General features: G+C 42.8%; 1 protein-coding gene across 1 annotated transcript in view; it reads left to right on the top strand.

Annotated features, from left to right (window-relative positions):
* Nucleotides 1-16,544, top strand: part of NOL6 (nucleolar protein 6) — an 83,067-nt gene that overhangs the window by 21,525 nt on the left and 44,998 nt on the right. The window contains 7 exon segments of the mRNA XM_070938987.1: nt 1,464-1,579; nt 3,424-3,601; nt 8,504-8,626; nt 10,607-10,755; nt 11,959-12,034; nt 13,514-13,654; nt 15,604-15,721. Of these exon segments, the coding sequence (XP_070795088.1) occupies nt 1,464-1,579; nt 3,424-3,601; nt 8,504-8,626; nt 10,607-10,755; nt 11,959-12,034; nt 13,514-13,654; nt 15,604-15,721 (901 nt within the window).

The raw sequence follows: 16,544 nt of genomic DNA on the forward strand, positions 1-16,544 counted from the left end.
CTTTCTCTTCTTTCCTTCTTCTTTCTTTCTTTCCTTCTTCTTTCTTTCTTTCTTTCTTTCTTGCTTTCTTTCTTTCTTTCTTTCTTTCTCTTCTTCTTTCCTTCTTTCCTCCCTCCCTCCCTCCCTCCCTCCCTCCTTCCTTCCCTCTTTCTTTCTTTCTTTCTTTCTTTCTTTCTTTCTTTCTTTCTTTCTTTCTTTCTTCCTTCCTTCCTTCCTTCCTTCCTTCCTTCCTTCCTTCCTTCCTTCTCACATCCCTCTCCTCCTCTTCTTCCTCTTCTTCCTCCTCCTCCTCCTCCTTTTACTTTGCAATCCACCCACCTCCAGCACTGATAATGTTTATTTATTTTATTTTATTTTATTTTATTTTATTTTATTTTATTTTATTATTTTATTTTATTTTATTATTTTATTTTATTTTATTATTTTATTTTATTTTATTTTATTATTTTATTTTATTATTATTTTATTTTATTTTTTTATTTTATTTTATTTTATTTTACTTTACTTTATTTTATTTTATTTTATTTTATTATTTTATTATTTTATTATTTTATTTTATTTTATTTTATTTTATTATTTTATTTTATTTTATTATTTTATTTTATTTTATTTTATTTTATTATTATTTTATTTTATTTTATTCGGCTTATATGCCGCCCTATCTCACAATGGACTCAGGGCGGCTCACAACAATAAAACACAAGCCACAATAAAAATAAAGACTAAAATCTAAAAAATTTAAAATTAACCCATTAAAACCCTTAAAACCCCATCATCAGACCAGGTCAAGGGATTTGAAAAGCCAAGTTTTTAATTCCCGGCGGAAGGTGCGAAGGTCGGGCGCTGGTCGGAGCTCCAAGGGGAGTTGATTCCAGAGGGTGGGCGCCCCAACCGAGAAGGCTCTACCCCTGGGGGCCGCCAGCCGCCACTGTCTAGCCGACGGCACCCTGAGTAGGCCCTCTCTATGGGCGCGAACCGGGCGATGGGATGTTGTTGTTGGCTGTAGGTGGTCCGCCAAATATCCTGGTCCTAAGCCACGTAGGGCTTTATAGGTCAACACCAGCACCTTGAATCTCACCCGGAGGGCAACCGGTAGCCAATGCAAAACGCGCAGGAGGGGTGTAACATGGGAGTATCGGGATTCTCCCGTCACAACCCGCGCGGCTGCATTCTGCACCAGCTGAAGCCTCCGAGTGGTCCTCAAGGGCAGCCCCATGTAGAGAGCGTTGCAGTAGGCAATCCGTGAGGTGACCAGCGCATGAGTAACTGTGTGTAGGGCATCTCGGTCCAAGTAGGGACGCAACTGGCACACCAGACGTATCTGGGCAAATGCCCCCCTGTTACCTGATCGGGTAATGAAACATCTACAAGAATGTTTCCTTCTCATCTTACCTTAATTTAAAAAAATAAAGAAACCCGATTCCTGTACTCACTAATATTCAGGTGGTTCTGTTCTTCCTTAGGTCCAATTTGAAGCCAGGCAGTCGATGGAGATTCTGGATGATAAAATGGTAGATGGGTTTCAGCTGCTTTTCATGACCCAGAAGCCTCTGCTCCGGACCTTCGATCACGTGTTTCAGTAGGTTGTGGATTTCAAAAGGATGGAGGGATGGGTGCCTTTCGGTTGTTATCAAGGCCAGGAGTGGGTTTAAAAATGGGTTTTGCCTCTATTTTCCCACCACTTAACAGAAAACAAAACCTAAGTTTCTAGTCCACACTGTTGGAGAAAAGTTTTTGAAGGTCTTCCAGGGTTTGAAAGGCAGGGAAAGAAAGCATAGAGTAATTGAATGATAGAGAGAGAGAGATAGGTAGAAGATAGGTAGGCAGGTAGAGAGATAGCAAGATAGATATAGGTAGAGGATAGAATAGATAGATAGATAGATAGATAGAGAGAGAGAGAGAGAGAGAGAGAGAGAGAGAGAGAGTGTTTGCGCAGAAGTGGAAAGAAAAAGATACCCCAAATGAAGAGGAAATACTACTAAAAATTTTCAACTGCACAGAAATGGATAGACTCACCTTGGAACTCGAGGATAAAAGCGAAACATTGTACTATAAAATCTGGGCAAAATTCTATGAATGGTTAGATAAAAGGAGGATAGCCGAGACAAATGTGTAATGTTAGACTAGAATTAGATACGTTATTATAGATAAATATGTATGTGAATTGTATAGATAGGCATATGTAGGTATAGATATGTATAATTGTATAGGAATAAGGTATAAATGATTAATATTATACTATGTTTAAATAATGTATAAGGAATATATTATTATATCATCATTGGTATATTATTGTAAAGTGTTGGAAGATGCTTGGGACCAGTGATATCATATCTATGTCCAATGTTTTTAATTTTGAATTACTAATAAAAAACTTTTTTTTAAAAAAAAGAGAGAGATAGAAAAAGAGAGAGAGAGAGAGAGAGAGAGAGAGAGAGAGAGAGAGAGAGATGTATAGGTAGAGGATAGATAGAAGATAAGACAGTAGATAGGCAGGTAGAGAGATAGCAAGATAGATACAGGTAGAGGATAGATTAGATAGATTAGATGGATGGATGGACGGATGAACGGTATATACTGTAGGTAGGAAGTTAGAGATGGATGAATATATAGAGAAAGATGAAAGAGGTAGTTAGGTAGATTGATAGGAAGATAGAGGTAGGTAAATAGGGAGAGATGAAAGATAGCTAGGTAGATAGATGAGTAGATAGGTAAGTAGGTAGATAGATAAATAGATAGATAGGTAGATAGATAGATAGATAGATAGATAGATAGATAGATAGATAGATAGATAGAATACGAAGGAGGATGGATGATAGATAGATAGATAGATAGATAGATAGATAGATAGATAGATAGATGATAGATAGATAGATAGATAGGTAAATAGATAGATAGATAGATAGATAGATAGATAGGTAAATAGATAGATAGGTAGGTAGGTAGATAGATAGATAGATAGATAGATAGATAGATAGGTAAATAGATAGATAGATAGATAGGTAGGTAGGTAGGTAGATAGATAGATAGGTAAATAGATAGATAGATAGATAGGTAAATAGATAGATAGATGATACATAGATAGATAGATAGGTAAATAGATAGATAGATAGATAGATGATAGATAGATAGATAGATAGATGGATGGATGGAAATAAATGATAGAAAAAGAAAAAAATTGGCTACTTTTTGTGTGATAAAAACTCACACTACCTGGGGATTCTGGGAGTTGAAGTCTTAAGACTTCTAGAAGATGAAAGGTCTACAGATACAAAGGTATATCTATAGCTCCGTACAAATATTTTCCTTAACACAAATGTTTAATTTCCTTGCTTGTGAGCCCTCTTGCCCCAAAGCTGCTCACCTGTTTCCCCTCTGAGAAGCTTCCTGCGTGTCGCTCACGTGTCTCCTCCTGTCCTTCAGCCTCCGTCACGTCTCCAAACTCCAGGCGGCTTGCAAGAAGATGCAGCTGCTCAACGCGTTGATGGACCGCGGCGGGAATTACGTGGCCGCCGTTCTCCCGTTCTTCCTCAGCTTGCTGGAGCGTGGACTGGCCCGGCGATTGGTGCTCCTGGCTCATCGGTTGCCTCAGACTCCACCGGTAACTTCACCAAAAACTTACTTTCTTTACTTGCTGAAAGAATCCAGTGTTCAGAATTGACCAACTTAAATAAATAAATAAATAAATAAATAAATAAATAAATAAATAAATAAATAATTTTATTTCTATACCGCCCTTCTCCCGAAGGACTCAGGGCGGTGTACAGCCAATTTAAAAACACAGGACACAACAATGATTAAAAATTAAAATTTTTAATTTTAAAACTTTTGCTTTTGCAACCATTATGGCTTTTCAGCTTGCCAACGAACCAGGGGGGAGAGAAGTGGGAGATGGAATGTAGGCTCCAGACATCAATAATAATAATAATAATAATAATAATAATAATAATAATAATAATAATAATAATAATAATAATAATAATAATTTTATTTCTATACCGCCCTTCTCCCGAAGGACTCAGGGCGGTGTACAGCCTATTTAAAAACACAAGACAAACATCAATTTAAAATTTAAAATTATTAAATAAATTTGGCTCCATTTAAAACCCCAGAAATTTAAAATACCCTAATTTAAAATTATCATGTCGATAGCCCGGCCTGGCGGAACAACAGGATCTTCAGTGCGCAGCGAAACACCCGGAGGTCGGAGATCTTACGCACTTCCGGAGGCAGTTCATTCCACAGGGCTGGGGCTCCCACAGAGAAGGCCCTCCCCCTGGGTGTCGCCAGCCGACATAACTTGGCTGATGGCACCCTGAGGAGACCCTCTCTGTGGGAGCGAACTGGCCGGTGGGCGGCTATTGGTGGGAGAAGTCGGTCTTGGAGGTACCCGGGTCTTATGCCATGGAGCGCTTTAAAGTTGGTAACCAGCACCTTGAATCGCACCCGGAAGACCACTGGGAGCCAGTGCAGCTCGCACAGGAGGGGTGTCACGTGGGCACAACAGGTTGCGCCCATAACCACCCGCGCGGCCACATTCTGGACCAGTTGGAGCCTCCGAGTGCTCTTCAAGGGGAGTCCCATGTAGAGAGCATTACAATAGTCCAGCCGGGAGGTAACAAGGGCATGAGGGACCGTGCGCAAGGCATCCCGGTCCAGAAAGGGCTGCAACTGGCGGATCAGGCGAACCTGATAAAAGGCCCCCCTGGCCATGGCCGTCATATGCTCTTCTAAAGACAGCCGTGCGTCCAGGAGGACACCCAGATTGCGAGCCCTCTCTGTTGGGGACAGCGATTCACCCCCAATAGTCAGCGATGGCACCTGCTGACTATATCGGGACGCTGGAAGCCACAGCCACTCGGTCTTGGAAGGGTTGAGTCTGAGCCTGTTCCTTAAGGAGCTGTGTGGTCCTTTCAATACTGTGTTTTCCCCAAAATAAGACTTACCCCGAAAATAAACCTTACCCTGGTTTTAAGTGTGCGCCTAATATAAGCCCTACCCCAAAATAAGCCCTAGGAAAGGAGGGTGGGCACAGGAGGCGGCAAGCGCACGGGGGACGATGGCGTCAGGCAGCAGCCCACACAGCACAGGTGAGTTGATTACCTGTCCAAGCAGCAGGCGGAGGTAGTGGGGAGGCACGCGATCTGGACGCGTCGTGCAGGCCGCAGAAAAACCAAGAGTGGTTGAACTGGAGCTGTGGACGGTTGCGGAAGGCTTGTCTGTGTGTGGTGGCACTGGCAGCAGATGAAGGCAGAGGCGGGGGAGGGGAAGGCAGGCGATCCGGACACGCCGCGGGAAAGCCAAGTGTTGGTGGGCTGGAGCGGGCAGCTGGCTACGGGAGACTCATCTTTATGTCTCTCGGCTTTCCCGCGGCCCGGTAGGTGCATCTGGATCGCCTGCCTCCTGCCACCCTCCACCCTGTGTCTCTGCTTTCTTCTGCTGCTTGGACAGGTAATCAACTCACCTGCGCTGTGCAGGTTGCGCAGCCCCAGAGTGCGTTGACCAAGGGGGCCAGCAGGCTGCAGCTGCTCCCGGATACTGTCGGTTCCTGCGTGCTTGCTGGCTGTTGTGTGCGCGCTGGGGGGGTGTGGTGTCCAGCCGGACTGATCACCCTGAAATCGCGTTTCCCCCAAAATAAGCCCTTGTACTTGCGGGCCCCAAAAATATAAGACCAGGTCAGTGGTGAAATCCTCCACAGTTTGCCACCAGTTTGCTTCCCGCGCATGCATGTTGCGCGCCAAACGCATTCTGCTTTCCTGCTTTCTAGCGACTATAAATCGCGCGGTACAGCTGATTGTCAGAAATACTAGTTCAGACCAACCAGTAGCTTTTTTTTTTTACTGCCGGTTCGTCAAACTGGTAGCTTTTATCACTACCGGTTCGCACGAACTGGTGTGAACTGGTAGAATTTCACCACTGGACCAGGTCTTATTTTCGGGGAAACACAGGTACTCAATTTGTGGCTGTTCAGATATTGGCCATCTATCAGGGCCAAAGTGTCACACGGTCAGAGATATAGGTTGTCCTTGACTAACGATGATTCATTTACTGACTCATTCATATTTACAAATTTATGAGTAATTTTCAGATTTACAGCTGTGACAGCTTTCCTCATAGCCACCTGATCAGAATTCAGACACTTGGCAAGTGGTTCATACAGGTAGACCTCGACTTACCACAGTTCGTTTAGTGACCATTCAAAGTTACAACAGCACTGGAAAAAATGACTTACAACCGTTTTTCACCCTTACGACCATTCCAGCATCCCCACAGTCGCGTGATTGACACTTGGATGCTCGACAACATGACGGAGGTTGTGTCCCTGGGGGTCACGTGATCCCCTTTTGCGACCTTCTGGCAGGCAAAGTCAACAGGGAAGCCGGATTCACTTAACAACCGTGTTGCTCATTTTACTGCTGTAGCAATTCACTTAGCGACAGTGGCAAGAAAAATCATAAAATGGGGCAAACAAACAGAAACTGAACAAATTTCTCATTTAACAACATAAATTCTGGGCTCGATTGTGGTCGTAAATCGAGGACTACCTGTATTTATGACGGCCGCAGTGTCCTGGGTTCAGGTGGTCTCCTTTTGTGACTTTCTGACAAGCAAAAGTCAATGGGGAAGCCAGATTTCACTTAACCCCAAAACTCCTGCCTTCTAAGGGTTCAGAGTATTATACTTTCTGGGTTATCTAAAATTGCAGTCAGTTGCCATATCTAGAGTCTGAAGATGACAGCACAGTCCTCAAAATGACTTAAAATAGAATAGAACAGAATAACAAGAGTTGGAAGGCACCTTGGAGGTCATCTAGTCCAACCCCCTGCTCAGGCAGGAAACTGTATTCCATTTCAGACAAATGGTTGTCCAGTCTCTTCTTCTTAAAAACTTCCAGTGTTGGAGCAGCCACAACTTCTGGTGGCAAGCTGTTCCACTGGTTAATTTTTCTCACTGTTGGAAGTTTCTCCTTAATTCCAGGTTGCTTCTCTCCTTGATTAGTTTCCATCCTTTGCTTCTTGTTTTGCCCTCTGGTGCTTTGGAAAAGATTTTTCTGTTGTTTTATTAATTTATTTTTTTTTATTTAAAAAAAAACAAACTTTATTACGCTTAAAAAGATAAAAATATACAAATTATTCTCAATCATAAAATTACATATACAATACAAATCACCACAAACAGACTAAATATATGTAATTATATATACACACATATATAGACAGTGACTTATTACCTATTCTATCTAAATGACGGTGCCTATTTATTACTTTTAATTTTTTACTAAATTTTATCTTTATCCTCTTTTCTTTTGATTTATCCACTTATACCATCTATTCCATACTTTAAAATACTTTGAGTCTTCCTCGTCTTTCAGTTCTAAAGTTAATTTGTCCATTTCTGCATATGTATAATTTTTTTGAATTACCTCCTGATCCATTGGCAAACGATCTGTTTTCCACAATTGTGCTAATGCCAGTCTAGCCGCCGTGATTATATGTAGTGTTAAATATTTTATGTCTTTTCTAATATTCCCTTTAATCATGCCTAATAAAAAGATTTCTGGTTCCAATTCAATTTCTTGCTCTATTATTTCTACTATCCATATTTTTATTTTCCTCCAATATTTCTTGATTTCCGGACAAAGCCACCAGATTTTTGTGTTGTGCTAACAGGACATTTGTCCTACTCAAAAGACTTGAGGTCCCAGTAGGACCGTTTAATTCCAGAAGCTGTGGGTGCTCCATCACTGGAGGTTTTCAAGAAGAAACTACACAGCCAATGTCCAGAATGGTATAGGGCAGAAGTGTCCAACCTTGGCAATTTTAACAGCTGTGGATTCAGCTCCCAGAATACTCCAGCCTTCAGGAATTCTGGGAGTTGAAGTTCACAGGTCATAAAGAGGCCATAGTTACCCACCCCTGACGGGGACACTTCAAATTGCCATAAATGCAGGCTGGTTGCCAAGTGACCAAGATATGATCTTATTGATTGCTGAGAAAGAAATGCCTCTCAGAACTCCAAATCTGGGTCATAAGAGAGTTGGAAGGGACCTTGGAGGTCTTCTAGTCCAACCCCCTGCTTTAGGCAGGAAACCCTACACCACTTCAGAGAAATGGTTGTCCAATCTCTTCTTAAAAACTTCCAGTGTTGGAGGATTTACAACTTCTGGAGGCAAGTTGTTCCACTGATGAATTTTTCTCACTGTTAAGAAGTTTTTCCTTAATTCCACGTTGCTTCTCTCCTTGATTAGTTTCCATCCTTTGCTTCTTGTGCCGCCTTCTGGTGCTTTGGAGAACAGCTTGACTCCCTCTTCTTTGGGGAAGCCCCTGAGATATTGGAAGACTGCTCTCATGTCACCCCTGGTCCTTCTTTTCATTAAACTAGACATACCCAGTTCCTGCAATCATTGTTTGTATGTTTTACCCTCCAGTCTAAAGATGGCAGGTGGTGGTTGGTTTTTCCTAGCTGCCCTCGCTAATTTTTCTCCTGCTGTCTTTTCTTCCAGTGGCCGATTCACGTCGACCCCCCAAAGCACAAAGACGTCGGTTCCTTATCCTTCGGACTGTTGCTAAATCTTGACTTCGCAAACAGTGTTTTGGAGCGAGGACCAGAAGCAGATCAAGACGAGGTGAGGACCAGATTAGGCTGCTGATTTACCGTTTCTTCTCTCTGGATGGAAAACTTCAGCCAGTGCAAGATTTGACCACAAAAACTTTAGTTCTCATAGCCCACCAGGTTAGAGGATGCTTCGTGAAGAATGTGCCTGGCACACTGGACAGGCATGTCCATCTAATTCAGAACATGTTGCGGAATCAAATGCAGGACCCAGAGCAAATAATCACGGCTTACTGAAGTCTTTATTGGACAGCATGTATAGAACAGAACAGAACAGAACAGAATAGAATATAGAAATAGAATAAATAGGAATAGAATAGAATTATAGAAGAGATTATAGAATAGAATATGGGAATAGAATAGAAAAATAATAGAATACAATATAGTAATAGAATAGAATAGAATATAGTAATAGAATAATAATAGAATAGAGTAGAACAGTGATGGCTAACCTTTTTTCCTCGGATGCCAAAAGAGCGTGTGATAGTGCTTCCATGCGTGCTCACACCCATTATACAATGCCCCCCACGCACGCCCCCCCCCGCCATCACAGGAATAGAATAGAATAGAATAATAGAATAGAATAGAATAGAATAGAATAGAATAGAATAGAATAGAACAGAACAGAACAGAACAGAACAGAACAGAACAGAACAGAACAGAATAGAATAGAATAGAATAGAATAGAATAATGGAAGGGAAGGGAACAGAACAGAACAGAAAATAGAGTAGGGTAGAGTAGAGTAGAGGAGAGGAGAGGAGAGGAGAGGAGAGGAGAAAAGAGAAGAATGCAATGCAATGCAATGCAATGCAATGCAATGCAATACAATACAATAACTTTATTTTTACTTTCTACATTAATTGGCATACATTAAAATGAAATTTTGTTCCATACAGCTCTCAAAGGTGATGGGACTCTTCCAAAGAATATTGGAATCAGTTCCTCTTTTTAGGGGCCAGTTTGGTGCAGGGGTTCAGGTGCTGGTCTAGAAACCAGGAGATTATGAGTTCTAGTCCTGCCTTAAGCAATCAGCAGGAGAAAGTGAGTTCTAGTTTTGCCTTGGGCGTGAAAGTCACTTGGATGACTTTGGGCCAACTCACCAGGAGACAGTGTGTTTTAGATCCACCCTAGGCATAAAAGCTAGCTGAGTGACTTTGGGCCAATCACCAACAGATGGTGAGTTCTAGTCTTGTCTTAGTCATGAAAGCTAGCTGGGTGACTTTGGACTAGTCGGTCTCTTTCAGCCCAGCCCACCTCACAGGGTTGTTGTTCTGGGGAAAATAGCAAAAGAAAGGAATATTATGCATCGATACTACCTTGAATTATTTATAATAAGAAAGGCAGGATAAAAAAACAAAACAAAATACCACTTTATAACGCCTTTCTAGGAGCACACTTGGAATATTGCATCCAGTTTTGGTTGCCATGATGTAAAAAAGATGTGGAGACTCTAGAAAGTGTGCAGAGAAGAGCAACCAGGATAATGAGGGGACTGGAGGCTAAAACATAGGAAGAACGGTTGCAGGAACTGGGTATGTCTGGTCTATCATGTCTCCACATGACAGCAGTCTTCCAATATTTGAGGGACTGCCACAAAAAAGATGGAGTCAAGCTATTCTCCAAAGCACTCAGGACAAGAAGCAACGGGTGGAAACTAATCAAGAAGAGAAACAACCTGGAACTAAGGAGAAATTTCCTGACAGGGAAAACAATTCATCAGTGGAACAACTTGCCACCAGAAGTTATGGGTGATTCATCATTGGAGGTTTTTAAGAAGAGATTGGACAACCATTTGTCTGAAATGGTAGAGGGTCTCCTGCTTGAGCAGTGGGTTGGACTAGGAAGACCTCTAAGTTCCCTTCCAACTCTGTTATTCTGCTAAAATCCCCATGGAATCTCCAATTGTTAAAATACTTGAATTGCCTTATAGTTGTTGAAGGATAATGTGCCGAAAAGGGTTGGAAAATATCTCTCTTGCGTCTGTTCCTGTAGGCCATGGAGTTTCGGCAATTTTGGGGAGAGCGGTCGGAGCTGAGGCGTTTCCAAGATGGCGTCATCTGCGAGGCCGTTTTGTGGGATGCTGCAAATCTGTGCCAGAAACGTCTTGTTCCGGAGCAAATAATACGTCATATTTTGAAACTGTGAGTAGAGTAAGATAATCCTTCCGTGTAAGAGAACAGGAAGATGGAATGGGGGGCTTATCTTGTCAGGAGCATCTTGATTTTCATTTTTAATTCTCTCTGATCTTGGCTTGTTTTCTTGCAGATGTTTCATTATTCTAACTAGGTAACATCACTAGCACTGATGATGTTACTTAATTAGGTAATGAAACGTCTGCAAGAAAAAAAGGCAAGCTCAGAGAGCACCGAGGACTCCTCCTGAGCTACGTATATTCTCTCTTTTATTTGGAAATCTGACTAGAACCCTAACTGGATAATTTATTTATTGTATTATTTATTTATTGGATTTGTATGCCGTTCTTCTCCAAAAGGATAATGTAGGAGTGAGCAAAATCCCACAAGCAAACCCTTTTTACAGAAACAGAGGCTTGAGGTGGAATGCAGGCTGTATTCCACCTTTCTTAAAAATAGAGAATATTTGTAGCTCAGGGTTGAAAAGTGACGTTTTTGGTGCTCTCTAAGCTTGGTTGTTTCCTTGCAGACGTTTCATGGCCCAACTAGGGAACATCATCAGTGCTAGAAGAGAGGGGGGTTTTGATTCTGTTTAAATGCAACAGGTTTGAAGAGAATATTTATAGCTCCAGGTTGGGCTGTACAGTCCTTGGTACTCTCCGAGCTTGGTGGTTTTTTTGCAGACGTTTCATGACCCAACTAGGTAACATCATCAGTGTTAGAAGGGAGGGGTGTGTGTGGGGAGGAGGAGGAGGACTCTAAAGTCCTTGGGGTTCTCTGAGCTTGGTGGTTTTCTTGTAGACGTTTCATGACCCAACTAGACAACGTCATCAGTATACAACTAAGCTCAAGAGGGACCAAACATCCTATTGACCACTTTTATCTCCTTGAAATCCCAGCAGAGTTTCACCCTATTCACCCATTGTACTAAACCGTGGCTCGTTTTCACCACTGTTTACTGAAAAAGCAACAATGATCATTGTGTGCAGCTGTAAACCGTGGTTTACAAACCATCTTGGCTGGTTTTAGACGTTGCCCCAAGCTGGCCTTAAGCCAACGATACCTTTGTTTTGGGGGGAGATGCCTGAATGCAACCCTAATTCTTGGCAGCTTCAGAAGTTGTTTAAGAGACAGGAAGAATGCAAACGGACTTTGAAGAAGAAGAGATATTTATAATGCTGCTTTGTCTCCTTTGTTTTCTCTTCTTTCCAGGCACCTGGACATTCCAGAGACTTCTATTTCGTACACGGGGGCCCTGCTGGAACCCCTAATTAAATTGGGGCGTGAGGTGAGGTCCCTTTCCACCTTCTTCCTTGTCTTCTTCTTTGCCATCCCTGCACGTCTCTTGAGATATTTGCCCAAGTTTAGTTTAGTTTTATTAAATTTGTATACCGCCCTACTCCCGAAGGACTCAGGGCGGTGAACAGGCACAGGATAAAATACAGAAATACAAAAGTTAAAAACCAGTTAAAATCAAATTAAATCATTTTGGCCCAGACAAATTAAAACACCCCAATAATTTAAAAACAGATTAAAATTTACATATTAAAAGAGGGAGGAGATTAGGCCAAGCCTGCTTGATGGAATAAAAAAGTCTTCACAGCGCGGTGGAAGGTACGCAGATCCGGGATCCTCCGTATCTCCAGGGGGAGCTCATTCCAGACGGTAGGTGCCCCCACAGAGAAGGCCCTCCCCCTGTGGGCCGCCAGTCGACACTGCTTGGCTGATGGCACCCGGAGGAGCCCCTCTCTATGAGAGCGTACCGGCCGGTGGGAGGCTATTTGTGGTAGTAGGCGGTCCTGTAAATAACCAGGTCCTAAGCCATGGAGCGCTTTAAAAGTGGTAACCAAAACCTTGAAGCGCACCTGGAAGACCACCGGGAGCCAGTGCAGCTCGCGCAGGAGAGGTGTTACACGGGAGCACCATTACCACTCGCGCGGCCTCACTCTGCGCCAGTTGGAGCCTCCGTGTCCTCCTCAAGGGGAGCCCCATGTAGAGAGCGTTACAGTAGTCCAGGCGGGAAGTGACTAGGGCATGAGTGACTGTGTGTAAGGAGTCCCGATCCAGAAAGGGACGCAGAAAAGTTAAAAGTTGGCCACGCCCACCCAGTCACATTACCCCCCACCACCAAGCCACGCCCACAGAACCAGTAATAACAATTTATTTTTTATTTTTTAATTTTTAATTTAGATTTATATGCCGCCCTTCTCCGGAGACTCAGGGTGGCTTACAACGCACTAAGCAATAGCCCTCATCCTTTTGTATATTTATACAAAGTCAGCTTATTGCCCCCACAAACTGGGTCCTCAGTTTACCTACCTTAGAAAGGATGGAAGGCTGAGTCAACCTTGAGCCTTGGAGAGATTCGAACCTGCAGTAATTGCAGGCAGCTGGTCTTAATAACTAACTTAATAACAGGGTGCCTTAGACCACTGTACTACCAAGGCTCTTTTTTACATTTGACCCCTGCTTAAACCCCACTCCCTTCTCGCACTGATGTTGTAACCTGGTTGGGTAGTGAAACGTCTACAAGGGAACAACCAAGCAATACTTTTTATGTTTACTATTTATTAAATTTATATTAAGCTGCATCCTTGTGGTTTAGTACTTAGAAGGGGCGTATCAACTTCTCAGCCCCACCCACCCCCTCTCTGTCAAAAGCCCCTTTTCCTTTGCTATTCCTTTTCCTCCTGATTTTGGAAAAAGGTGGATTGACTCTGTGCTGTTATTCCTTCTTGGCCCCCTGGTTTCTCTGGGGTGTCCGCAGCCTGCAGGGACTGGCGAGGAAGACATGGTCAGCTTGATCCGTTCCTACGACGACCTGAGCCGCAAGCTCTGGCACCTGGAGGGGATGCCCTTAACGGTGACGGCGGTACAAGGAGCTCACCCTGCCCTTCGCTACACAGATGTGAGTTGAGTGCAATGAACGGAAGGTGCCGGGAGAAGGGGTGGCAACCCAGGAAAGAAACCTTTGGGGGCACAGGTAGTCCTCGACTTACGACCCCAATTGAATCCCAGATTTCTGTTCCTAACAGAGACGATAGTTACGTGAGTTTTGCCCCATTTTATGACCTTTCTTGCCACTGTTGTTAAGTGAATCGCGTAACCCGGTTGTTAAGTGAACCTTGGCTTGTCAAAAGGTTGCAAAAAGGGATCACATGATTCAGGGACCCTGCGATCCTCATGAATATGAGCCAGTAGCGTCTGAATTTTGATTACGTGTCCCTGGGGATACTGCAACGGTCGTTAAGTGTGAAAAACGGCCATAATTCATTTTCAGGGCCATTGTAACTTTGAATGGTCGTTAAATGAGCTGTTGTAAATTGAGGATTACCTGTATTCTGGGGAGTGGGTGGTGGTGGTGGAAGGAAGGGGTCTCAGGAAACTTTGCATCAGGCTGAAGCTATCAAACAACTACATCAGTGTTTCTCAACCTTGGTAGCTTGAAGATGGGTGGACTTCAACTCCCAGAATCCCCCAGCCAGCAGCGCTGGCTGGGGGATTCTGGGAGTTGAAGTCCACTTATCTTCAAGCTTCCAAGGTTGAGAAACACTGAGCTACATTCTGCCCAGGCTGAAGTTCTCAGGTAGGCTGTCCTACCTAGATTATTTGGGATGTCACTGTTTCTGGGGTGACCAAAAATGAGGGCAGAGCTTTCTTGTAGAGGTACCAACCCCAACACTCTTGGTTGATTGAAAATCTGAGGATTTGCAGGGAAGAGCAACCTGGATGATCAGGGGCCTGGAGGCTACATCGTATGATGAACCGCCATCGGAGCTCGGTATATGTAGCCTAACAAAGAGAAGGCTTAAGAGAGACATGAGAGCAGTCTTCCAATATTTGAGGGGCTGCCCCAAAGAAGAGGGAGTCAAGCTATTCTCCAAAGCCCCTGAAGGTAGGATCAGAAGCAATGGGTGGAAACTCTTTGGAGGAGATCCAAGCTAGAAATAAGGAGGAACCAACTAATACAACGACTCACAGGGTTGTAGATGTTCCATCACTGGAAGTTTTCAAGAAAAGATTGGACAACCCTTTGGTAGGGATGGTATAAGGATTTATGCCTTGAGCAAAGGGTTGGAGCAGAAGACCTCCAGAGTCCCTTCCAGCCTTACGATTCTAGGAGTTATGATGTTCTAGAGAACCTACCTTAAATGTGTTCTAGGCTGCATTAACAGAGCGATAGAATCAAGATCACGTGAAATGTTAATGCTGCTTTCTAATGCCTTGGTAAGGCCACACTTGGAATCCTGCATCCACTTTTGGTTGCCACGATGTACAAAAAGTTGTGGAGACTCTAGAAAGAATGCAGAGAAGAGCAACAAAGAGGATTAGGGGCCTGGAGGCTAAAACATATGAAGAACGGTTGCTGGAATTGAGTATGTCTAGTTTGATGAAAAGAAGGACTAGGGGAGACATGATAGCAGTGTTCCAATATCTCAGAGGATGCAACAAAGAAGAGGGAGTCAAGCTATTCTCCAAGACACCAGAAGGCAGAAAAAAGAAGCAACGGATGGAAACTAATCAAAGAGTGAAGCAACCTAGAATTAAGGAGAAATTTCCTGACAAGGAGAACAATTAACCAGTGGAACAGCTTGCCACCAGAAGTTGTGGGTGCTCCAATACTGGAAGTTTTTAAGAAGAGATTGGACAACCTTTGAAATGGTATAGGATTTCCTGCCTGAACAGAGGGTTGGACTAGAAGACCTCCAAGGTCCCTTCCGACTCTGTTATTCTATTCTATAACATAGAAAGTGCTATCAATTTTGGAGTGATTTTTAGGAGTTTTCTCTACTCCCCCCCCCAAGACTTTCATTTTTATTTTGGCATATATGTCTTTTTTTTCTGATTCTTTCCTAGACTTTTCCTCCAGTCCCTGTGAAACCAGATTATACGTTCCACGGCAAGATCAAAGACCGAGCATCCTTTCTCCCCGTGGCGGAAAAACCATGTCCTGCTTACGTGGCCCCAATAAAAGGTAAGGATTTTCTCACCAGGATGGGTGGGAAGGAAATTCGAGTCTTTCTTGGGTTGAGTTCCAGTAAGTTTTGAAAAGGGATGACTTCTGGTTTTGAAGATCCTGGAAGGAAAGGAGGCGATTGAAAGTGGCCATGTAGACTTTGGGATCAGAGGCTCAGTTTTCAGCGCATGGGTTAATAATCCCACGTTACAGGAACACGGATTCAAGTTGAACGTTAGAAAAATTATCTAAAGACAAGAACAGTTTTGACGCTCAACCCCTATTATCTAGAGAGGTAAAAACATCTAAAGATAAGGAGAGTTTGACGCTTAACACCTATTATCTAGAGAGATTGTGGTACAGCTGGGTGGGTTAATTTGAGTTGCTTTGATTCGGATACCTGCGTTGAACAGAGAGTTGGACTTTGAGGCCTCTTCTAACTCTGCAGGTTTGATAAGAAGCCACCTAACTCAGCTTTTTCTTCACTTAGTTACCGTTGTTGGGTAGACACTGTTTCTGGGTGTGTTTCTGAGTTTTTGTGTTGATGTTGAAAAATAGAGTAGAATTAGGATTAGAACAGACCAGAACATGAATATGAATAAGGAACTTAGAATGGAATGGAATAAGAAATTAGAATAGAATAGAATAGGAATAGAATAGGAATAGGAATAGAATAAGAAATTAGAATAGAATAAGAAATATAGAACAGAACAGAATAGTATAAAAATGGAATGGAATGGAATGGAATGGAATGGAATGGAATGGAATGGAATGGAATAGAAGAATAGAATAGAATAGAATAGAATAGAATAGAATAGAATAGAATAGAATAGAATAGAAT

This window comes from Pituophis catenifer, unplaced genomic scaffold, assembly GCF_029215685.1.
Source record: "Pituophis catenifer annectens isolate HBS135680 unplaced genomic scaffold, rPitCat1.0.hap2 SCAF_2, whole genome shotgun sequence".
Classification (NCBI taxonomy): Eukaryota; Metazoa; Chordata; class Lepidosauria; order Squamata; family Colubridae; genus Pituophis; species Pituophis catenifer.